The sequence below is a fragment of the Xenopus laevis genome, chromosome 2L (assembly GCF_017654675.1).
Source record: "Xenopus laevis strain J_2021 chromosome 2L, Xenopus_laevis_v10.1, whole genome shotgun sequence".
Classification (NCBI taxonomy): domain Eukaryota; kingdom Metazoa; phylum Chordata; class Amphibia; order Anura; family Pipidae; genus Xenopus; species Xenopus laevis.
This window is the reverse complement of record NC_054373.1, coordinates 42,382,227-42,406,613: the sequence shown is the minus strand read 5'-3', so window position 1 is coordinate 42,406,613 and position 24,387 is coordinate 42,382,227. Positions and strand designations below refer to the sequence as shown.

Sequence of the window (24,387 nt, the reverse complement as noted above, 5' to 3'; positions counted from 1 at the left end):
ATAACCACATAGCAGAGGAGCGAGAGTATTTCTATGGAAATCTTTCACTCTTAGGCGATTAACAATCATAATAAGCTAATGAATAAGGGGAGACAGCAGCAAAGGCTAGTGTATTGCTCCCAGTGACAGATGTAGGCCATCTTACTCCTACTGTCCAATGTCTGGATTTTCTTAAAATCCATTCAATGTACTGTATGTATACCTATATATGTATGTGTACCTACACATATATATAACTACTTGCATACATGCATGACGACTCTACTGCTATCATTAGATCAGCAGAGTTGGGCCTATTACACATCATTACACTTAGTAATAAATTAATTTAGGGAAGTCTAGTCTATATGACTCTTCATCTGCAGCTGAACTAAAAATTCAAAAATCCCTCTCTGACAGCTAAAGGCAGATGGGAGATGTTGGAAGCTGTAGTGAAACAAGAGCTGCAGATTGGAAATCCATCATTTAATAGTTTTTTCTTAGTTTGGAGGACACGAGTCTTCCTCTTCTCAGTCTCTTACTCTTCATTTTTCAGCTCTGATGAACTTATTTAATTATCAATAACATTCTAACAGCTAATAACCCTCCTCGATGAAATTGCAATGTGAGATGTGCAAAGATTTTTGCACTTTTTTACATTCATTTTTACTGTTGTAGCCTCAACACATAACCATTTCTGTGGCTGCTAAACAGAGCTATATCTATATGTAAGCTGTATATAATTGACGGTCACAGATACGTAACATTTTACTCCTGTGGACTCCCCTTACTCTTCCAGAACAGGGTGCCGCAGATATTCCATTATGGGAACCACAGGGCCAATCCTGGCCATCCTTGAAGTGCAGAGGTAACAGAGTCCCCACTGTTCTGCCCATTCTACTTCTCCATGTCATTGTCCATCAGGAAGGGGGATCCTCGTAAGATACAGTAGAGTACACTGTTGGGTTGTTCATTCCTTGGACATGGGAACCTGTTGCTTAAAATGGAATGTTTACTCCAAGTCAGTCGTTCGCCTTTATATTAACTTCTAGTATGATGTGCGCTATCATTTTCCTCCTCTATCTGCTTACTAGGGACCAAATTATCCTAGCAACCAATCTGTGGTTTGCAGGCCTGGACTGGCAATCTGTGGATTCTAGCAAATGCCAGAGGGGCTGCTGTAAGATGCTATAGACAGTCACTATTTAACACTTCTCTTCATTAATAAAAGCCACTATTTAGCAGGCTGGTGAGAGGCTGTTTGGGCCTCTGTGTACTTGACATGCCAGTGCCTATTTGGATCCCAATACAGGACTGATGGTTTGAATGATAAACCGGAAGCTCAATAAGACATAAGTAATAAAAATGAACAGCAACAATAAAATTGAAGCCTCAAAGGCAATAGTTCTTTGGTTACCAGGGTCAGTGACCCCCAACAACCATATACCATTTTAAATTGCAAGTTAAAAAGAGACAGAAAGAGAGGCAAATACTGTAACTGACGACCAACTGAAGGGTTGCTAAGACATTATCTAAGATACTAAAAGATAAAATACAGATGAACTAACCCTTTATCATTATACATGCTCTGTAGGAGGAGATTATGCACAATAAACCTTCTGAGGTTTAAACACCTCCAGAGTTGAGAATTATCCACAGTGTGGGCAGGGCAGCTGGTCATTAATTGCTGAGACTGAGTAGAGAAGTCATTATGTTGATTTCAGATTTATTTGGAATAAACAGGGGGGCCTGGCATAGTGTCATGTGGGCCATCCAAAGTGCCCCAAGTGAAGGTTTGTAAGAAGTGAGGATGTGTTATGTAAAGGCATGTGGGGAAAGGGTGTATGTGTCATGGAAAGGTGTGAAAGGAGATGGCCCAGAAAAATAGAGATGTAAACTCTATTGAGCAGGGCCATCAGTACCTTCTGTAGTGTATGCATATTCTATGGTTGATATATACACCCTTCTGATGCAGGAATCAATAGCGGTAGCACCCTCAATCAATGGTGTACATTGTGGGTTCTAGGTAATGGATTTTAGTTGGATTTATGCAGGAGGACTATATGTTTGCAGAGAGACTGCATCATCAGTGGAATATCTCCCCATATTTGTCACATGCTACAACTGCCCCGAATAAGAATATTTTCAATGTACCGTTATAGGATCCCTTATACAGAAACCCGATATCCAGAAAGCTCCGACTTACGGAATGGCTGTCTCCCATAGACTCCATTTTATCCAAATAATCCAAATTTTTAAAAATGATTTCCTTTTCCTCTGTAATAATAAAACAGTAGCTTGTACTTGATCCCAACTAAGATATAATTAATCCTTATTGGAAGCAAAACCAGCCTATTGGGTTTATGTAATGTTTAAATGAATTTCTAGTAGACTTAAAGCATGAAGACCCAAATTACAGAAAGATCTGTTATCCGGAAAACCCTAGGTCCCGAGCATTCTGGATAACAGGTCCCATACCTGTATTTATCTTTATCTGGCAGCTAAGAAGAAAGTATTTAACTCAAATACTGTGTTCCAGTATTTGAAATGTGCAGTGTTTCTTTGTTATGTTATTTAGCTTAGAAACTCATTTTAATACCCTTGTAGCCCTTTAACATATACAGGAAAGCCATGGTTGTTACAGCCCAGGTACTTCACAATATGTAGCATGCCTCTCCAGGCTTCCTGTAATTTTATGGATTACTTAGCCATTAAATAATCCTGCGATTCTTAGACCACATCTGATAACAGTTTAATAAAACAACTGGATACAAAAGAAAATGAAATGATTGTTTACACAGCATAGAAAAGAAAGCACTGGAAATAGTTAGTCAGTACATGTTGACATCAACTCTTGCCATTGTGATTTGTTGCGCTTGGCTAATGTGCTGTTTCCTGGCTTTTATCTGGTGTTTATTTGAGCATATAACTTTAAACCTGTTGTAAGGATAGGGTGAGAGCTGATCATTACCCTCCTTGTGATGATTACAAATGGATGCAGATAAGAATTCCACATTACAGGCTCTAGAAGGAATCTAAACTGCTGCACTTAGCCTATTCCAGGAAGTCCAATTACAAGAAGACATCCTTAACTCTTTTTTTTCTCCGACAATACAAATTGGATCTGTTTTTTCAGGAAAATCTACTGTTTATATTATAATATCCTATTTGCAAGGCAGGATCATAAATATATTACAGGACTTTTTTTTCCCCTAGTGGATTTAAATTCCTCCAGCACCAATTTACCATGTCCGCTGGATGGCTGTAATATCAAACTTCATTTATCCAGTGTGTCACACCCACAAAGTGCTTGATAAGAACAAGATGAGGACGTGCCATTGGAAGACTCGAGTAGTTGCTCTATCCGTGATTAAAGAGGCTACGCTATAATGTGATTTAAATAGGCTGCAGCTTTCATGTATGCAATCAATAACTGGGAACAACATGTTCTGTTATATGGGTCATCCTGCCTATCACTATCAAATCCAGGGGATAATAGTTGAGAACTTCCTAATTCACAGAAAATATATCATCCTGTAGTCGTTCCTAAAAGCCCCACATCCTATAAGTACTCATTACTTGCCTTGCACATTAAATAAAATGAACACAACCAGGTTATTCTTTACATTTGTTTGCCACTAGCTAGCAGTAATTCATTAATTTACCTCCACAATCTCCGGAAACATGGGACAGTTAAAGTTCTAGCAACCACAATTTCATGCTGGATATAGCAAATAAATGGTAAGCACTAGTGCCTTGTAATGGTGGGGTCCTAGGACCAGTTCTAGTCACTGTATATTCTTTCCGTGTCTGTGTGTGTTTCCTTCCACACAAAAACATATAGGCAGGTTAACTGGATCTTAAAAAAATGTACTGTATAGGATAGGAACCTTAGAGTGTAAGCTCCATTGGGGCAGGGACTAATGTGAAAAGTGTATAATCTACAATGTCTTGTGAAATATGTTAGCCAATGAGCTGTGTATATACATACAGTATATAGCTTAACCCATATTCATGTGTTTTTTAGGGCAGAGATACACGGTCAGATTCGGGGAGCTTAGTCACCCTGTGACGGCTGACTGATCTCCCGAACTGCCTTCCCGCCGGCTAGAGTGAAAATTGCGAAGCACTTCGGGCGACTTCGGAACGAAGTTATCCGATTTGCTTTCTGCAGACGATTTTCATTTTCCAACATTTCAGGTGATTTTCAGAAAATGAAGTGATATGATTGCCATCCCGCTGTCAATTTTCATTCTAGCCAGTGGTGAAGGCAGGGGAAGGCAGTCCGGGGAGATTAGTCGCCCCAAAAAAGAGGAGATTTGTCACCGGGCAACTAATCTCCTTGAATCTGACCATGTGTCTCTCCCCTAAGATAATAAGGCTTACTTAGTTAAATTGAAATCTCATCTGCCAGTCCAGTGTAGAGGCATTTAATACCAAGCCATGCGCAGTCTTACTCCAGTTACCAGAGTCTGAACTTGTGAAAATGATTTTCAGTAGAATGAGACAGAGCAGAATCATTGAGGTATGGGCTACAGTAGATTTGGATTAATAACAACCCTCAGACATATAGGCCAAGGGTAAATTATAGACACAGCAATATCTGAAAACTTTAAATGTGACAAGACACATTTGTGTCCCAGTCTAATAAATCATCCTATGGGAAGCATAGCTGCCATTACTGAAGGTCTAAGCACAGGGATGCAGCCTAGTGTTTTCCAAGTTAACTGTATCTTGTATAATTTTTCATACATGCCATTTTGTTGCTGATAAAAAAAGGTTTGATGACCTAATTATCATTGGATCACTTCCTAGTGAAGGCAAGGGACTTATAATGCATTCTGAAAGAAGCAAACTCCAGTTCACTGCTTCATAAACCAAGTGTTTCCAGTTGTCACTACTGTAAAGTCTCCAGCAATCATAACTATTCATGTGATTTTGATCACTAATTACTCTGTAATGGGGTGGGGTAGGAGTTCAGCCTGGTGCTGGAGGCAAACCAGGAAAAGTTCCAGGTATTGGATCTTTGGATCTTAAGAGTAATAGATTTCAAAATCTTTGAACAGCATTATTGTATAATTGCAATGATATGCAAGTCTTTGTTTCAAAATTTTACCCAATTAATAAAATCATTTTATCCAATGTAGTATAGTTTATCCAGGCACAAAAGCTAGACATGCATGGGAGCTGAGAACTCTGCAGCACCACCTTATGGTGGGAAGCTGCACTGCAATAAGCCCTAATTTGCAGCACCTTCAAATGGTGGACGTTTGCACTTCAGCCAAAGGGAAAGTACAGCCCAGAGTTGAATATGACAAACTGTGATATATGCCAGTGTGCCATTGGACTTCATGCAGTATGTTACATCTTTTATTTGCAAACTATCGAATAAGAATGGTTGGATGCTTTTTGATTTCTGCAGCCTTGGTACGTGACATAGTCCTGCATACAGAAAAGCCTCATGTTGCAGTGCAGCTAATAATAATATGTTGTTGAGGATTGGTGGGTTTCCTGGAACAGCAATACAATGAACATCTTCCATTATGTGTCACTCTCCGCCCCAGTCTGTCTCTGAATGCCTCAATGGAATAGATTTGTATACTTATTTGGCTTGCTGTGAATCCAGCAAAAAAATGGTAATATATTTATATTTCAGCAAGTATCCTGAAAGCAAGCCCTGGATGGTTTTAAGGTCATTTACGCATTTACTGGGCACGGAGCCTAGAAAATAATGTGAGAAACCCAATGCAGGCTGTTCTCGGAGTAACAATGCCTTCCACCAAGGAAAGGCCTGCACTGGCATGCCAGCTCTTGAAAGATTTCTATTAGTTAGACTGAGTTCTGTAGTTCTTCAACTGCTGGAGGATCATTGATAATCTCTCCTATCCAAATTTTCTCAAGTTCCTACCCACACACAAATGTCTAACGGGTGATTTCTTATGTCCTACAATAGGTGGTGTTCCTGGGGCATATCCCGGTGCTAGATTACCAGGTCAGTGTTTTAACTACGTTGTGCACAAATAATGTTACATTGCCATACATTCTATCATTAAGGCGTTATGAAGGACGGTCAGCAGTGTGCCACAACCCATAGCAACCAATAAAATGGGTTAATAGATCTGAGCGAACTTTGCCCATGATCCTACAGAACCACCTCATTAATTATCACAGTGTCTAATCACAATTATTGCATGTAGTAAAGTCCTACAGTCATTTACAGTGGAATATGGATAATCATTTGTCATAATGTCCATGAAGACCAGTATCTGAACTAAAGACTAGTTTAACTCATTTATATGGTCTAGTAAGCACTACAGTGTGTAGTCCATGTATTCTGCATCATAGGAAACAAAATGCCTGTTTTTAACATAGTTCAATATTTTGGCATTCCTATATATAAAATATATTATATTTTTGAAGGTGCCGGAGTTGTGCCTGGAGTCACCACAGGTATATAGTTTGCCTTCTTATCATGTTATAATGTAGTTCTGGGGTGGTGCATAGTCATACAGTATCTGTGGGCCTATGAGTCAACTACCCCTCTTATAACAAACTATTGTGTTAATAAACTCAGGAGCAGTAGTGCCACAATCAGGTGTTCAGCCAGGAGCAGGAGGGAAAGCAGGGAAAGCAGGGAAGCTGCCAGGTAATAGAATACATGGTGCTGTCTGTGTATTTCTATGTACCGTGTCCATGTCTTGAGTATTTTGTGCTTTTGTTTACATGTGGCTACACAAGTGTTGTTCTGTCCTTCATCAGCGTCCTGTGATGTGTCTATATTGTATACTGCTCATTTTATCTGACTGTTTAATTGGTGATACTGTGTATATGGTGTTACTGTTCTTGCCATCCTTTAAACCTGTTGTCCTTTCAACCCGTCCACAGGCCTCTTATTATACAGATATCGGATCTGTTATCCAGAAAACTCCGAATTATGGAAAGCCCTTCTCCCATAGACTCCATTTTATCTAAATAATTAAATTTTTTAAAAATGATTTCCTTTTATCTCTGTAATAATAAAACAGTTCCTTGGACTTGATCTTAACTAAGACACAATTAATCCTTATTGGAAGCAAAACCAGCCTATTGGGTTTATTTAATGTTTACATGATTTTCTAGTAGACAAGGTACGAAGATCCAAATTACACAAATATTTGTTATCCAGGTCCCGAGCATTCTGGATAACAGGTCCCATACCTTTACTATAATCCCATTTCCAATAGACAGAATGGGCATGTCCTAGCAGTTGATTTGGTGTGGCCACCATGTGGCATGACATTACTTGGGGAATGACCAGTTAAACAGGTTTGTAAATGACACTGTCCATAGCAGGACCAGCTCTGATTCTGAGTGTGCAGTGAACCTTTAACTAAGGGGAGTGTACTGTCTGCTAAATGTGGTATTGTCTTTCTGATGTCCATCTATCATTTTGTCACCAGTACTTTGAATTTGTTGCTTGCTTGTCAGTAGCAGTCATTGTCATTGTGCAGCATCCCTTCTCTTCTGCACTGTTTCTCTGTTTTGTTCACACAATGTTTGTGTTGCTTGTGCTTTACTCCAGGTGCAGGAGTTCCTGGTGTCTTTCCTGGTGGAGTTGTTCCAGGAACAGGTGGGTCTTGGTGGATATGTTTAGTAGCTACACTTGCCTATAATAAACAATAACAATAATAATAATAATAATAAAAGATAAAAGCTCTGGTACACAGTCTGGTCAGTAACAAGAACAGGTCAGTCACCTGATAGTGTGCTTATTTTGGAGAGCCTACTTTACTTCTATAAGTTGATACAGACCTGCACCCGTCACTCACAGTGTGCAATTTAGGCCAGGCAGCCACAGATCAGGAATGATTTAAATGTGTTGTTCACCTCTGATTTAACTCTTAGTATGATGTAGAAAGTGATATTCTGGGACAAATTGCAATTGGTTTTAATTTTTCATTATTTGTGGTTTTTGAGTTATTTAGCTTTTTATTCAGCGGCTCTCCAGTTGGCAGATTTATTGTTGCTAGGGTTCATATCATCCTAGCAACCATGCATTGAGTTGAATAAGAATAGGAGAGGGCCTGACTAGAAAGATAAGTAATAAAAAGTACCAATAACAATACATTTGTAGATTTACAGAACATTTGCTTTTCGATGGGATCAGTGACCCTCATTTGAAAGCTGGAAAGTGTCAGAAGAAACGGGCAAATAATGAAAAACCTATAAGAAAATAAATAATGAAGACCAAGTGAAAAGTTACTTAGAAATGGTTGTTCTATAACATACTAAAAGTTACCCCTTTAAGAGAGTTATTAGGCTGGTAGGGTAATTTATGACCAGGGTGCAGCACAAAAAATGTTTCTTTCTTTCTTGTGCAGTCCCTGTTACTATGGGGGGGTTACTGGGTTACAGTAATGTAGCACAGCCATTTCTACAGCTTACGGTAGCTCTCTATATTACACCAACCATCAGCTGGAATTTAGTATGGGGCCCCCTGCACATAATTTGGTCTGGTACAGTCCTGGCTATATATATTGGCACTATCAGCACCACCTACATCCCACGAAGAAGACAACCAGCAGACTAAGTTTGGGACTCCCCTAACTGCTGTTCCAGGCGCAGATGAAAGTAAAACTTGGTGAAGCTCAGTATACAAATAAGCAACAATGCAAGCGTTTGTAATACAGCCCCCAGTGTCCTATTGAGTCCTACTGATAACTATATCTGTTGGCAGGAGGAAGATTCCCTGGAGTTGGCGTCCTTCCTGGAGTAGCCACTGGGAACGGAGTCTACCAAAAAGCACCAGGTGAGACACTGCCATTTGTATATTTTCCTTATATATGTCAGAATGTATCAAAAGGGAAAAAAACAAATAGATGAAAGGACACTGTAGCATAGGTCTTTGGGTCTTTGTTAACAAGGGATGGGCAACCTGAAGCTAGGTATTTAAACTTAAGCTATATGAAAAAATACATAGGGGGAATGAAGGTAGTGGGCATTAATGCAAGTGATACTGATATGTCCCTGTACCTGTAAGGAGTGTGCCAGTATTACTAGTCATGCAGCACCAAAATGTTCTTTTTGCTCTTATCTGCCCCAAGCCTTAGAGCTATTTACCCCCCACCTGACTGCAGACAGACAGTTGTTACATATGCTGGGCTGGGGGTGGTTTTGCCTTCAGTTTTCCCAGCATAGAAATCGTCTTATTTGTTATGATGAAACGTTCATCTTTCCTCTCTTGCTTTCATGCTTACAAATTCTTCCATTATTAATTCTCCCCTTAATACATTTATTAAGATTTACAGGACAGCCAAATTGCCAGAAACTCCTTAGCTTATATTACTATCATATATTAACATACATTTTTCCAATAGGTGGTGGGGCATTTGCTGGAATTCCAGGTTAGTAAAAAAAACATTTATGACAGAACGTATCACTAGTCACTGATAAGATATATGGTCATATAGAAGTGCAAGGCTGCAGAGTGCATTTATACAGGTCACAGAACCCCATGATGACTTCTAACATCTTCACATTTTAAAATACATATGTTTCAGTAATGCAAAGTACACAAGTGGAAACACTGTAAGTCGTCCATTACGGTTTTGGCCTGTTTGGAATATAGTTTACACAGGTGGGATGAAATACATTAGCAACATAGTGATTGCAAGGCACTAACATGACGCAGAATAATATTTATTACTTGTCTACATCTGGCAAAGCTGTGTACACATACCTTTCATGCCACAGCAGCTCGTCCTTGTTAATGTATTATTACCCACTGCCCTAGTGCACCAAAGAGACAAAAAAATGCAATGGGCAACAGGGGCACTCAATCATACATAAAATACCATAAAGATGACCTTTTAGGATAGACAGAATTTCACAATCTAATAGGGGTCCATAGGGGTCTTTCTGTAATTTGGAGCAAAACTGTGGTGACCACCAATGCCTGTTCTAATGAATTATGTGCAAGAAAATGATGCACAGAACCCTGAAAGTCAGCCAGGACCTAACAATGATTGCACAAAAGTTTAATTTGAATCAGGACCTTGCACATTTCACTTCTCTTATTACTGTCTGATTGTTACTGGGAAAAAAAAACTAAATAAGTCACAAATTAATCAGTTTTAATCTTGGACACTGTTGTAAAAGGGATGGCCCTGTTACAAAGCCTTCTGAATTACACGTTTCCAGATAATAGATCCAATATCTGTAACATGTTTTACTGATTTTATTTTAGTTGCCTGGGAATTGGTTAACATGTTAGGGGCATGGTTAATGATGACATTTTCCAAGCTTTTATTTTGCTTATTCCACCCTGTCCTCCTTTGAGAGCCAATAAAGATAAAATAAGAGGAAGGGAACTAGACTCAGCTGCAGCTACTGTCCAGCTCAGAGATATCAGAGGGAAGAAGGAAACCAAATGCTCATGAGGAATGTTTCATCACTTTCACCATTTTCAGCCAGTTGATACAGAATAGGGAAGCACAATGTGTGACAGTTTTATAAGAATTTAGATCTAATTTAAATCTGTAGATATTCTTAGAAGCTATTGGGGAGATCATAAGTGAACTAATTATACATTTACCTTAATATTGCAACTAGACAAATAAAAAGAGATACAAATGAAGGTCTAGTGGCCTGGGAAATGGCACTTTAGGAACTGTATTTAAATAACTTTAAACTTGATTTTCATTTTTCAAAGGTTTTGGTGGATTTGGTGGGCAACAGCCAGGTGTGCCTCTTGGATATCCAATTAAGTCTCCAAAACTTCCAGGTACATGCATAAGAATAGGAAACGTTTATGGTTTTACAATAAGAAATGGTAGAAATGGCTTTAACTAACAATTGCAGGGTCGGACTGCATCTTTCATGCATGTGTTTGGCACCGCAGAGCAAATTTGGAGGCCAGGAGGGCCCTTCATTTTGCAGCCCGGTGGGCTCCAGTCCAACCCTGAACTATTGTAAAATATCATTTAAACTGAGTACCATTGTTGTATGCTGCAGATAATGAGGGGCTTTGGATCTCAGATTAACACTAACAGAACTGAATTCAATATGTCTTTGTCAGGTGGATATGGACTTCCATACACAGCAGGAAAGCCTGGCTATGGTAAGTTTTTAAATGAAACATTTACATTCTGAAGCTACTGTTTGAAACCAATCATTTTACTGATAGCTATGGGTTACCAGGCCTGGAGCATATGGTGTGCCTGTTATTCTATTGCCTCCTAAGTTATTAAATAATCATAAACAACGTGAAGGCCAAAGTAAAAGACTTTTAAGATTCCCACAAGTTCATGGTTCTAAGAACACAAGGTACAGTTTATATGTTTTGCTCAGACTGTGATAATAAATGAAAGCATTTCGACTTTTGTTTCGACCCAGTGAGAACTCCCTACTAATAACGCCTTAACACATAGACCACATAGTAACATCATTGAGTTAAAAGAAGCATCAGCAGAGGTGGGCAGGAAGCATAATGTCTATATCCAGGAGTCCGTATTGTCCACTGTGATTTAGTAAGGCATATTGTGGTTTATATAATAAATGGTCATATGTTTATACTTTGTCTAGTAACCCATTTAGCATCCAGCAGGTGACATTTACTGGCCAGCAGGTTACCAGATGTGGGCAAAACTTGAGAATTTTTATGACATTACCCAGAAAGTGTTAAGCAAGTTATGGTTGTTGAAAAGATATACAAACAGCAAATTCACCCGTTCAGCTGAATACTTGAACTTTGCCCATTTTGCTGTCAGGGTTCAGACCAAAACCTCAGTGTTTCTTTGTTTGCAGTTATATTGATATGACTTGAATTCATTTTACAGCAGGTTATGGACCTTCTGGTGTAGGGGGTGCTGGAAAGGCTGGGAAAGCTGGATACCCCACAGGAACAGGTGAATACATAATATTCTTCACAATTAAATTTGACTAAGGATACCCTCTTTATCCCAGAAACCTTGTGAAAAAAATCTAATTTAAGGGCATGTAGCATAATCTTCCAATATATATATACATATTTTTTTTTCATTGTTAAATGAGGAGGCAACTCAGATGTTGGTTTGCATGCAAAATTAGGTTTTACTGTCCATATGTTCCTGACATAACCCATACATTCATATGAAGTGTACAGGGGCAAAATGAAAGTGAACTGCCCGTCAGCCAGACATTTCCCTAAAACGAATGAAGATTTTGTTCTTATCATTTATTAAGAGACTCTTGTCTCTAAAGCTTGTGTAACCTACGGTGAGACACCTGTGCTTGCACAAAACCTGAGGTATATCTTCAACTGTAACTTTCTGTTGGCTTTGTCTCTAGGAGTTGGTGTCCTCTCAGCAGCACAGCAAGCTGCAGCCAAAGCAGCCAAATATGGTAGGTCTCCCTTCTGCACTGAGCTCCATGCTATGGTTTCACTGCAATTTAATCACCAATTACTCTTTTGTTAAGTAGTTGCAACTGCCTTGTTTCCTTGGTTAGCCATTAAATTGCACTACATCTTAGTGAAAAAAAATTCATGAAATGGCAAAAAATTTGCTAAACGCATTGAAGTCTATGGGTGTCAAAAATTTTACACCCGTGACAATTTTTCACACGCAACTTTTTGTCAATATGCAATAAAATTCACCCATCACTAACTACACTTAAACCTTAATATATCAAGGGCCCAGGAAGTAGCATGAACTTATAGCCTGTCTTTGACCAAACAGGAAAAACTAATATGAAGTTCCCATATTCACAAACATTTTATAGTTAGAGCTAAATTATACAGGTATTGTGTTTACCCATTGAGGACTGATGATTTTATAGGCTGGAACCCACCAGGAGATTCTCTGGTGCTTTAGCAGGCCCTTCCCAGGTTATGTTTAATACATTTAACTCCTATATAAAACACTTATACAGTGGTGTAACTAGATATTTCTGGGCTCCACAGCAAGTTATTTTTCAGGCCCCCAAAATGTCTAGAGGTTGACTTGTTTTACCAATATTTATTGAAATTGTATATGAATTAGGGCCTCATGGGGCCCCTATACCTCCTGGGCCCCCCTCTGTAACCTCTGTAGTTACACCCCTGCACTTATATAAACATGTAGACTGATATAGACAGGGCCATCAGCCCCCCCCCCTCCCTAATTTCACATCCTATTGGCCATGGCCAGTTTCAAGTTAATCTCATAGGGGTTGACTAGCGAATCTAGTGTGACGATTAAGCTAAAAAGAGTATCTGCTAAAATAAGAATGTTTGTGAAATATTCTTACATATACACTGCAGTGGACTTACTATGTTATTCACAATTAACATAGTTTCTCGCATGTTTTTGGCTGTTGTCCTTCTTGTCCTTCTTGGACTATTCCTGCAGGAAGCATGACCAAACAAATAATTTATTTTAAAAAAATCGCTAAAGCCAGATGAAAAAGCCCATGCAGTTTGTGCTTCAAAGCTTTCCTGATTACAGCATACCTTTTATACAATAAAAAATATTTCATTGCAGGAGCTGGAGCTATTCCTGGAGCTGTTCCTGGTACTGGTGGAGTGCCTGGTTGGGTTCCAGGTTTAACGCCTGGAGGTGGTGCTGTACCAGGTTTGGTGCCTGGTCTAGTACCTGGTGCTGGAGTTCCTGGAGCAGGTAGAAATATTAGTGACTTATGTGAGAAAAGTGATTATTTTCATCCTTTTCTTCTTGGCAAATTTGCTTTGCTGTCTTGTTTCAGGCATTCCACAACTTGGATTCCAGCCTGGTGCCAAGGCCTCTAAATATGGTAAGTGAGTGCAACCCAAGTAGCACCTTATCATGTTCCAAAAGAGATATTTGCTGGTGGTTTTTCTTGCTGTGAAGGGAATTACATCAATGAGCAGATGGCAAGAGCAGCTGGAGCTGGCAGTTGCTGTGTCAGTGACACCTAATGGTTTTTAGCTGTAAGCCAACATTCCTGCTTTAATAACATGCTAATGTTTTACCTGTTTATCAAACTGCTGGACTCATTCATATGTTTTTCAGTCAGTGAGCCTGCATCCAGTAGAATTTAAAGGGACCATACCAGCTAATTCTATAAAAAAGAATGGACTACATCAGCTTTGAAATAGAAAATAGGCACCTGCCAAGGGTTACCAAATACTATTCCTATCATGTATCCCCCATGTATCTCTTCTTCAGCATGACAGAGAGGTGAAACAGTAGTCTAGGACAACTGAGACCGTATGATAAATTCATTACAATTTGGTTCTGCTTATTGTGTACTCAAATAGCATAAACCATCTAATGTCAGCAAATGCCTTTGGTAAGGAAGCCATGTCATTAGGTAGACAATGATCTAGTTCTGGCATTCTGAAGTCCTTATACTAGTGGTTCCTAGTTTGTGGTGCTGCCCCTCCCCTAGGGGGCCCAGAGCCTTTATGTAAATTAAAGTAACTTTAGTGGGAATGTCTATTTGGTCTCCTAGATTCTCATGGAAACACAGCTTGAAGGTCAAGAGTAAACACTGATTTGCTGTCCTGAATATTGTTGGACTGACTGAATTAGACAATACACATATCTGCAACCTTGTTATGAACTAAGGGCCCCTGACCAAATGTTGGACCTCAAAAGATGGTTTTAAACCAAAAATGTCCACAACCACACCAAATGGTAGTTTTTAATTTTGCTTAGAATTTATCATTATCTCCCTGATGATATGGCATTAATATATATAGCCACTCTCTCAGCAAAAACAGTATTTCACTGGGCACATCACACAAGCACAGGGCCAAATTTCAAATTAAAATGCCCCTAGGCCACTTGCAACCATGCTACCACTTGCGCTTTTGCCCCCCTTGCGTCCGACCGGAGGGTCGAAGGCTCACAGGGGCTACCATTACAGGGGCCCCTACCCCCCTACAGACCCTGGCTTCAGTCGCATCCCCACCTCCAAGCATCTGCATGTACCTGCCTTGTAGTTGTGGCCGGGGTCAGGGTAGAGGGAGGGCTAGATCATGGGGCAGCGCAGGCCATAGATGGGTGCGGGTCTGGGTCAGTGAGGCCCACTAAGTTATTACCCGGTGTCCCGCCAGCCCAGTCCAACCCTGCCGCCTCCACAGCTCACACACTACCACCCGCTCACCCGTTTTTTATGTCAAAAACTGTCAAATTTGACTAGGGAATTTTTTAAACTTCAATTCGCATTTTTAAAATAAATTCGAATATGATTTTGGAAATGTATCATACACTGGCCCTTTAAGAACTTAAATCCGACTATTCACCACCTAAAACCTGCCAAATTGCTGTTTTAGCCTATGGAAGATGTCCTGGGATCAATTTGGAGTTGTTTGCAGCCTTCCTGACATTCGAAGTGTTTTCTTCAATAAGAATTCGGTTCGAGTTTGCGGGCCGATCCTATTCACCCAAAAAAAAAAAAACTCCCATGAACTCTAAATTCGACCTTTGATAAAACTGCACCTTAATGTTCTTTACTTCCAACTAAACTTGAAAGGGAATAAAGCGATAAACATGATTTGCATAGGGTTTCAGATTGATTCAGGTATCCCAGTACTAAAGTTCTGTGTTCTACTCTAGAAGTGGTATTTTCTGTATAATACAAACTGTTTTGAACTGCTATTTACTACCAGAACATTAATCACTGCTTAAGTAAACATTCTGAAAGAGAAACATATAGACATCATCCTATGCTTGCCTAACACATTCTAGCCATTTGTTTCAGAAAGTAATGTAAAGCATATGGCACAGTAGGCAGTGTTCCAGACGTTCGTGAATGCCAGGGGAAAGTGGCCAAGTTGTGACTCATTGCCCCCTAGGCAAGTCACACCAAACACATATAATCAATACTGGGTACAACCTTTTAGCTTGGCAACATGTATTTTATAACCAGAAACATTCTGTCAGTGCATCATAGATAGAGGGCCAATTAAATCATCAGCCATATTGTTGATTGAGACAATTAATTTTTAAGAAAGCAGATAATTGCAATGATCTAGTGAGGTCCCTACATGCATCAAGCTGTGCTTCATCACATGACTCTGGAGAATCATGGCATTTACCTAACAAGTATTTTTTTTAGCACAGACAAGGTCTCTTTGGATCAGGCATGGCCAACTGGTGGCCCTCCACACTTTAGATATCACAGAGTAATGCGTGGCCAAAATTTATTATCAGTCTGTCAGTATTAACTGTTGATTAATGCTTCTGCTTATTTCCACATTTAAAAGGCTTACCTGGAGCAGGGGTTGTGCCTGGAGCAGGGGTTGCTCCTGGAGTTGGTGGCGTACCAGGATTTGGTGGTGTTCCAGGGCCAAGTGAGTATTAAAGACAATCAATGTGTTATTGTAATTCTTTACATACATCATAAATGCAAGTTCCTGAACTTCAGTAAATTAATCACTGAATAAGAAGTGCATAAAGCAAACAGAGAAGGTTTTACAATCTGATTAGACATTGATCTGACTGATTTTTGACCCAACAAAAGCTGTATATTTTTTTTGCTCCTTCCTTTATTCCATAATTACATCTTTGTGATAGATATGAACTGTGAATTGCAGCCACATTATGTGATACAGCTGTTGATAGTGATACTTGTATGGCAGCAAAACATTAGGCCATTTTGGTTCAGCAGTGGTAAAGTATTATAATTCTGTGTTTCTTTTTATAGCTGTTAGTGGTTTGGGAGCTATACCCCCTAAGACAGGAGGTGAGCGAAGAAATATTGTTATTATTGTTTTTTCTAACACTAATTGCATATATTTCTCATTCTTATTGTGCTATGAAAAATTTTAATCAGCTGTCATTGTTATGTTTGCTGTCCTACTGCACAATACTAAAATTTCAGTTCATATCATCTTTACCTTTAGCCTTGATTAAGGTAATGCCTGTTGAATACTATTTTGGCACAGCCTCTGGCTCCCAAGCAGAGTGTGGGCCCTCAATTTGTTGCTGATGGAAAGAGTTTCCCATTAATTCTCACATTGGTTTTACTGTTTCACCTTAACGTGGACCCCAGAGTTTTTAAATATTTTATTGCCAAGCATTGAAGTAGTAAATTGTTGTTAAAATGTATATATTTTTGGCCTACCATGCCTTTGTAACTTGTAAGCACCAACAACTTCCTGTATTCATAGAATGTGACAAATAATAGTAAATGCTGCATGAAGTAATAACAAATTTAGCCAGTATCCTACTCATTTACTAGATTAAGCCAGTTTCTCTCCCACTCCATTACCATATTTAGCCAGTGTAACTCGTGGGCACAAATGGTTCTTAAAGACAGTCCTTTTTTTATAGAACGTAACAAATAATTGTAAATATTGGATGAAGTAGTACCAAAATTAGCCAGTATGTCTCCCATTCCTTCACCAGAACACGCCAGGACCTCTTGTAGCCAGTATCTCTCCCACTTCATTCCCATATTCCAGATTTAGCCAGTATCTTGCCACTCCAAATCCAGGTTTAGTTAGTATCTTTTTACTCTGTTACCAAATTTAACCAGTACCTCTCCCACCAGTTACCAAATTTATCCAGTCACTTTCCAACTCCCAAATCATGTTAAGTCAGTATCTCTCCCACCCAGTTACCAGATTTAGCCATTATTTCTCCCACTCCTTTACACACTTTAGCTTGAACCTCTGCCACTCCATCACCAGAGTTAGCCAGTATCAGATAGAACCAGTATATCTCTCACCCCAGCACTAAATTAAACCAGTATCTCTCCCACTCCAGTATCATATTTAGATATTGTCTCCCATAATGTGATATTCTGTTAAAGGTAACTCTAGTAAAAATCTAATTACCAATCACATAAAGAATCACAAGTTAGGATATACATAAATCCCAGACCCAAAAAGTAACAAGAGTATTCTAGCTTGATCTCAAAGTCAATAACAAGAATAATATTTAAATAAGAATATTTTATATCACTAGTATCTATAATAGATTATGGCTTCACAATACCCAGGTATAAATATCCTGTGTTGTTTGAGAGTGCTGTAAAGGCTAATAGTTCACAGCAGAAAACCATATTGGGAATAGCCCCAAAAAACATATGCAATGATCTGATTGATCAACCCAGTCCAACCCAGATGCATGGGAGCTGCCATATGAAGATTCAGTGTTTCATGGCCATTATTTTTTCAATTGTTTTGGACAATATACCCTCTGAGCAGCATCATAGACTCCACTAACTTGGGACCACAATCTAATTTTAGAGACTTGAGCAAGACTTTTGCAGCCAGCAAAACAATGATGTTCAACAAATATATTGTTCATTAAAACTTGCTTCTTGCAAATTCCTAGCTTTCTGGGCTCCAAGGAAGTGGAAATGAAAAATGTGTGTTTTCCTGTTTTCTCTCACACTGACTCCCCATGTGTATGAAAATATGCCATTAATGCTATTTTTGGAATTCATACTTGAATTCCATTCGGTAACACTGTGCAGTCATTTCATCATGGACACATTTCAAGTTTTCTTATAAAAAAACAAAAATGTGGAAGTGTGAATGTTTACTGATGAGCATCCTGGGATAGTCTATGCACTCTATTCAGACTGAATCCTGACCAGATCTTTTCTTAACCCTTAGCTCCCGAGGAATCATATAAGCTAAACAAAAGAGCATATTGGCAGTCTATATACTTCTATATCATTATATAAATGATATAGAAGTATAAGGTGGAGTGAGGGCCCTTGCACTGCAGAGCACAATAAGCCTTTGTCTTGATATCTGTGAGTAGCAGGTATCTGTATTCTACCAAATTCTATTACAGCTATAGGATCTGTTATCTGGAAACCTGTTTTCCAGAAAGCTCTGTACATGTATTCTATTTTTCCTGAATTATAAAACCATTCAGCTATTGTTAAAGTCAAACTCCCAGCTAACTGTCAGTGGCTGCTGGGATTTGCACAAAAATAATATTTGAAGGGCTGTGGGTTGTGCATCGTTGATATAAACTGCTACTGCCATCACCTTGCCCCACTGCCATCATTTGTCCAGATATATCCTCAATCATACAATATTCCTAACTGCACCCAATGCAGCCCTGGGTGGGATATTTGGTGGCTCACCCATATCTATAAACTATAGTTGTGACATAAACATAAGTTATATATAAAGTAATATACCCCCTATTGTGAAACAGGACAGTAAAATAACCAAGAGTTGAATGACCAGATAAAGGCACAAGGCCAATTCTAGCTGTACTCAAAGCCCATACCAATTTGAATACAGAGATGCTGCAACCTTAACACGGGTACCCACATCAGAAATCACATTCACCCAATGCAAATCAAGCATTTAGACCCTCTATTCAACTATTTAACCAACCCCATTGGAAAAAAATGCCCCCCTATGCCTGCTCTATTATCTGTTAGGTTCTTCACATATGCTGACAAAAAAAATAAAAACAAAATATTCTTATTTTCTTTACCAGGTGTTGGAGTCGGTGGCCTTCCACAAGGAGGTAGGTCATTTAGGGAATTTATTAAGGGCATAAAGACTTTCAACCATATGGCCCATTTTATATTTTATAGCAATAATTGGGGCTCTCTTTTGTCCTGGTCTCACCAGAACTAAAAAAGTGCAAGAACACAAACATCAACAGGTTTCCTTTTCTTTCTGGTGTCTATTGTTGTAGGCAGACTCCAAGTAGGAGTTCATCCCAGCGTTCTGTTATGTCTCCTGTGCTTTGCACATTGCACCTTATTCAGCTAAGCAAACACTACTGACAATTTGGCTCAGTGGCATTCTGATGAATGTACCTCTGGATTTTGTGCTTTGCATCACACCTTAAATTGTAAACATGCCTTAGCATAGTCACATAACATAGTATTAAAAATCTCCCCATGTTTTGTCACACAGGTACATAAAAAACATATATGGATTTAAAAATGCAGTGGGGCATAGATGCTTATATGCCAACATTTCCCAGCACAGTGTCTCATAGTAACCAATCAGAAATTAAACAAATAAATAAAATAAATATCTAAATGGCTACTGAGGGACAAACATGTTAACCCTTCAGCTACTATGGCCTATTGCACTGGCACAAATGTTTTCACTTTTGGTAAAACCTCCTGGTTTTGACTAATCTATAACTGTATTTCTCTTCTATTAGTTGGTGGAGGTGCTGGCATTCCAGGTGCAGGTAGGTAGACTTATTTTTTATATATTTTTATTTTTTATATTGTAGAAATACATAATACTACTCCCTTGTAGGGAGAAAGGTTACATATCCTCCTGCATATATTTACACTTACTCCATCAACCTGATATTTAGAGTAAAGGAATACATGTCAGAGCAGATGGCCAATCAAAAAAGGGGTTAATCAGAAAACCAATGTTCCTCTGAATCCCAGTGAACATTGATTTATTCCTTGGGAAAATGTACTGCACATCACTTCATCAATTTCTGTCTGGATTAGGCATGAGTGAGAGAAAAGGGGACCAATGACACTAATTATTAATACTAAATATAAATGCATAACAGCTGTCATAAACACTAATAAACTATTAAAATGAACAAAACATTAATATGCATTGAAATTTTTGTTTAAAGAAAAACAAAGAAAAAAAATCCATACAAAATAGCCAATGCAAGTAATACAATTAAGCATTTAGGAAGCAGACAATATGCAATTATCAAGAAGTTTTCTAGTTTATTTCTTAATAAGTATTTCTCAGGGATGAGTCCAGAAGCATTCTTGTACAGAGGTACAATGTTGATTCCTTTCTTTTCAGGAGCATACCCAGCAGGAGGCAAACCACCTAAACCAGGTAAAGTTGCATGGTGTTTAAATAATGTAAGTGTAAAATAGCAGGTATAGTAGAGAGAGATTGTGCCTACAGTTGCAGTGGGGATAACAGTCCCTGGGAAGAGACTGTGGCTTTGGGATAGCAGGAATAGTAGGGAGAGATGGTGCCTATAGTAACAGTGGGATAATAGTCTCTGGGAAGGGAGTGTGACTGTGGGATAGCAGGTATAGTAGGGAGAGATGGTGTCTATAGTAACAGTGGATAATAGTCTCTGGGAAGGGAGTGTGACTGTGGGATAGCAGGTATAGTAGGGAGAGATGGTGCCTATAGTAACAGTGGGATAATACTCTCTGGGAAGGCACTGTGGCTGGGGTATAGCAGGTATACGGACAGATAGTTTGCCCCAGACCCCTCCAGCTGTAAGAACAGCTCAGGCTCCAACACATTGTGAAGTGCCTTAGTGTTGTACCACCAGGAATTGCACTACACAACACACTGTGCAAGAGAAGCTTAAGATAGTTCAAGCTGATTAGTTTGGCAGTGGATCTAATTAAAAAAAAATTTTTTTATTTTTAAAAAACTACTCTATTTCTCCTATTTAGGATATGGAGCAGGTGCTGGAGTATTACCTGGAACTGGATTAACACCAGGAGCTGGACTAGGGGTTGGAGGAGTACCAGGAGCTGGATATGGAGCAGGTAGAATCACATTATTGGCACAATATTCCAGAATGCTAACGGTATTTACCTTGGGCATTCTAAAAGATAATCTTCATATTGACTCCTGCTTGACACTCTGTGGCCACAATAAGTGGGTACAACACCTTTTAAATATAACTTGTGTGCCGCTCCTAAATCTATCCACTGTAAGTATTCTTGTACAGAGGTACAATGTTGATTCCTTTCTTTTCAGGAGCATACCCAGCAGGAGGCAAACCACCTAAACCAGGTAAGTTGCGTAAAGGGTTACAGACTCCCTGTTTAGATAATATTAATGTAAAATAGCAGGTATAGTAGGAAGAAATGGCGCCGATAGTTGCAGTGGGGATAATAGCCTCTAGTAAGGAAATATGGCAGTGGGAAAACAGGTATAGAAAGGAGAGATGGTGCTAATAGTAACAGTGGGGATAATAGTCTCTGGGAAGGAACTGTGGCAGTGGAATAGCAGGTATAGAGACATATAGTTTTTCTCAGGGCCCCACCAGCTCTAAGAACAGTTCAGGCTCCAACACATTGTAAAGTGCCTTAGTGTTGTACTTGTACCACCAGGAACTGCACTACCCACAACACATTGTGCAAGAGAACCTTAAGATAGGGATCATGCTGATTAGCCTGGCAGTGGATCTAATTAAAAAACTTTTTTTATTTTTAAACATCTACTCTATTTCTCCTTTTTAGGATATGGAGCAGGTGCTGGAGTATTACCTGGAACTGGATTAACACCAGGAGCAGGACTGGGGGTTGGAGCAGTACCAGGAGCTGGATTGGGAGCAGGTAAAATCCCATTATTGGCACAATATTCCAGAATGCTAATGGTATTTACCTGGGGCATTCAAACAGATAATCTTCGTAAAGACTCCTGCTTGACACTCTGTGGCCACAATAAACGAGTACAATAACTTTTAAATGTAATTTGTGTGCCACTCCTAAATCTATCCACTGGATTTATTCTTGTACACTGGTACAATGTTGATTCCTTTCTTTTCAGGAGCATACCCAGCAGGCGGCAAACCACCTAAACCAGGTAAAGTTGTGTAAAGGGGTAAAGACCTCATGTTTAAATAATGTAAATGTACAATAGCAGGTATAGTAGGGAGATATTGTGCCTATAGCAGCAGTGGGGATAATCTGTCTGTAACACAATTTTGGACAATCCAGGCCAACGAGGTTAACAACCAGCTAGTATACCAGAGCATGGGTTACACTGGACTCTATCACTTAAGGCAGGGCCTTCGCAACTGGAAGTAATGAAGGTGTGGTGTAGTGCAACTACAACTCCCACAGGCTACTATGCTTTAACCAATAAAGAAATAGGCACCCAGAGGTTCTTGCAGTCAAACAGAACAAACTTTTATTTGTCCAAGACAAACGATCCACAGGTTTTGTATTTACAATCCAGAGGCCCCAGCAGAATATCATGACATGGCTACAACATGTCTCAGAGACAGCACAGTGGAACTCCCTGAGGTGATAGCATAATACATGGATAGATACACTCTCAGGATCTCAGCACCATGACCTGGATCCCCACACGTTGGATCAGGGAACTCACTAGCCCTAATTCTCTATTAGGCTGTGTCCCTATACTACAGGCCAGAGCTACTGCTTGCTATCCCTCCTAGTTGGAGCTCTTGTTACATAACCTACCTATCTTACTCTCCTAGAGAGTACTATTACAGGTAGTGACCTATCTCTAGCTGGCCTCATTCACGAGGTCCCTGCTCCCCGACTTATCTCTCTCTAGAGGTACTAGTCCCTCTAGGACAATGTGGCTTTACTGGACCTTTTTGTACCCAGGCTCCCTGGAAACATCCAGCTGGATCAGCACCCAGGAGCCAAAGAGGAAGAGCCACCCCTTCTCACTCACTATACCAAAGTTTTACAGGTTGTGGTCACAGCACCTGTTGGCCAATAAATAGGATATGCAAATTACAACTAGCTACATGGGCATCTGCCCAGCAACTAGAGAGATCAGGAAGTGTAGGGATTTAAAGCTATAGGGGCACATTAACCCTATGGGTCCCTATAAGTCTCTGGGAAGGCACTGTGACTGTGGGATAGCAGGTACAGTAGGGAGAAATGGTGCCTATAGTAGCAGTGGGAATAATAGCCTCTGGGAAGGGACTGTGGCTGTGGGATAGCAGGTATGGTAGGGAGAAATGGTGCCTATAGTAGCAGTGGGAATAATAGTTTCTGGGAAGGGACTTTGGCTATGGGATAGCAGGTATAGGGACAGATTTGCCTCAGGCCTCACCAGCTCTAAGAACAGCTCAGGCTCCAACACATAGTGAAGTGCCTTAGTGTTGTACCACCAGGAAGTGCACAACACACTGTTCAAGAGAACCAGGTGCGGTCTACACACAATACAAACTTTATTTACCCTCGCACAGTCCTCCGTCTTTGAAAGTCTGTGCGCCTGAGGGGGCCGGGGGAGCAGACAGACTGCTGACTTCCTAGGGGTGTCTGAAATAGAAATCCGGCCCTGAAGAGAACCTTAAGCTAGTGTTCATGCTGATTAGCCTGGCAGTGGATCTAATTAAAAAACATGTTTTTTTTTTATTTTTAAACATCTACTCTATTTCTCCTTTTTAGGATATGGAGCAGGTGCTGGAGTATTACCTGGAACTGGATTAACACCAGGAGCTGGACTGGGGGTTGGAGCAGTACCAGGAGCTGGATTGGGAGCAGGTAAAATCACATTATTGGCACAATATTCCAGAATGCTAATTGTATTTACCTGCGGCATTCAAACATATAATCTTCATACGGACTCCTGCTTGACACAACGGATACAAAACCTTTTAAATGTAACATGTGCTGCTTCTAATTCTATTCACAGTATGTATTCTTGTACAGAGGTACAATGTTAATTTCTTTCTTTTCAGGAGCATACCCAGCAGGCGGCAAACCACCTAAACCAGGTAAGGTTGCGTAAAGGGTTACAGACCCCGTGTTTAAATAATGTAAATGTAA

At 39.7% G+C, this 24,387-nt stretch overlaps 1 protein-coding gene across 17 annotated transcripts in view; it reads left to right on the top strand.

Annotated features, from left to right (window-relative positions):
* eln1.L (tropoelastin 1 L homeolog) overlaps positions 1–24,387 on the top strand; it is a 74,239-nt gene that overhangs the window by 30,377 nt on the left and 19,475 nt on the right. For 11 of the 17 annotated variants that reach the window (XM_018246204.2, XM_018246218.2, XM_018246210.2 and 8 more), the window contains exons 7-29: positions 5,933–5,971; positions 6,400–6,429; positions 6,554–6,625; positions 7,541–7,588; positions 8,696–8,767; positions 9,336–9,362; positions 10,670–10,741; positions 11,036–11,077; positions 11,796–11,864; positions 12,286–12,339; positions 13,458–13,592; positions 13,678–13,725; positions 16,166–16,252; positions 16,606–16,644; positions 19,374–19,403; positions 20,058–20,087; positions 20,681–20,716; positions 21,298–21,393; positions 21,608–21,643; positions 22,093–22,188; positions 22,403–22,438; positions 24,007–24,102; positions 24,300–24,335. In XM_018246204.2, the coding sequence (XP_018101693.1) occupies positions 5,933–5,971; positions 6,400–6,429; positions 6,554–6,625; positions 7,541–7,588; positions 8,696–8,767; positions 9,336–9,362; positions 10,670–10,741; positions 11,036–11,077; positions 11,796–11,864; positions 12,286–12,339; positions 13,458–13,592; positions 13,678–13,725; positions 16,166–16,252; positions 16,606–16,644; positions 19,374–19,403; positions 20,058–20,087; positions 20,681–20,716; positions 21,298–21,393; positions 21,608–21,643; positions 22,093–22,188; positions 22,403–22,438; positions 24,007–24,102; positions 24,300–24,335 (1,326 nt within the window). The remainder of the gene's footprint in view (positions 1–5,932; positions 5,972–6,399; positions 6,430–6,553; positions 6,626–7,540; positions 7,589–8,695; positions 8,768–9,335; positions 9,363–10,669; positions 10,742–11,035; positions 11,078–11,795; positions 11,865–12,285; positions 12,340–13,457; positions 13,593–13,677; positions 13,726–16,165; positions 16,253–16,605; positions 16,645–19,373; positions 19,404–20,057; positions 20,088–20,680; positions 20,717–21,297; positions 21,394–21,607; positions 21,644–22,092; positions 22,189–22,402; positions 22,439–24,006; positions 24,103–24,299; positions 24,336–24,387) is intronic. The other 6 variants (XM_018246198.2, XM_018246207.2, XM_018246200.2 and 3 more) reach the window with 6 other exon arrangements.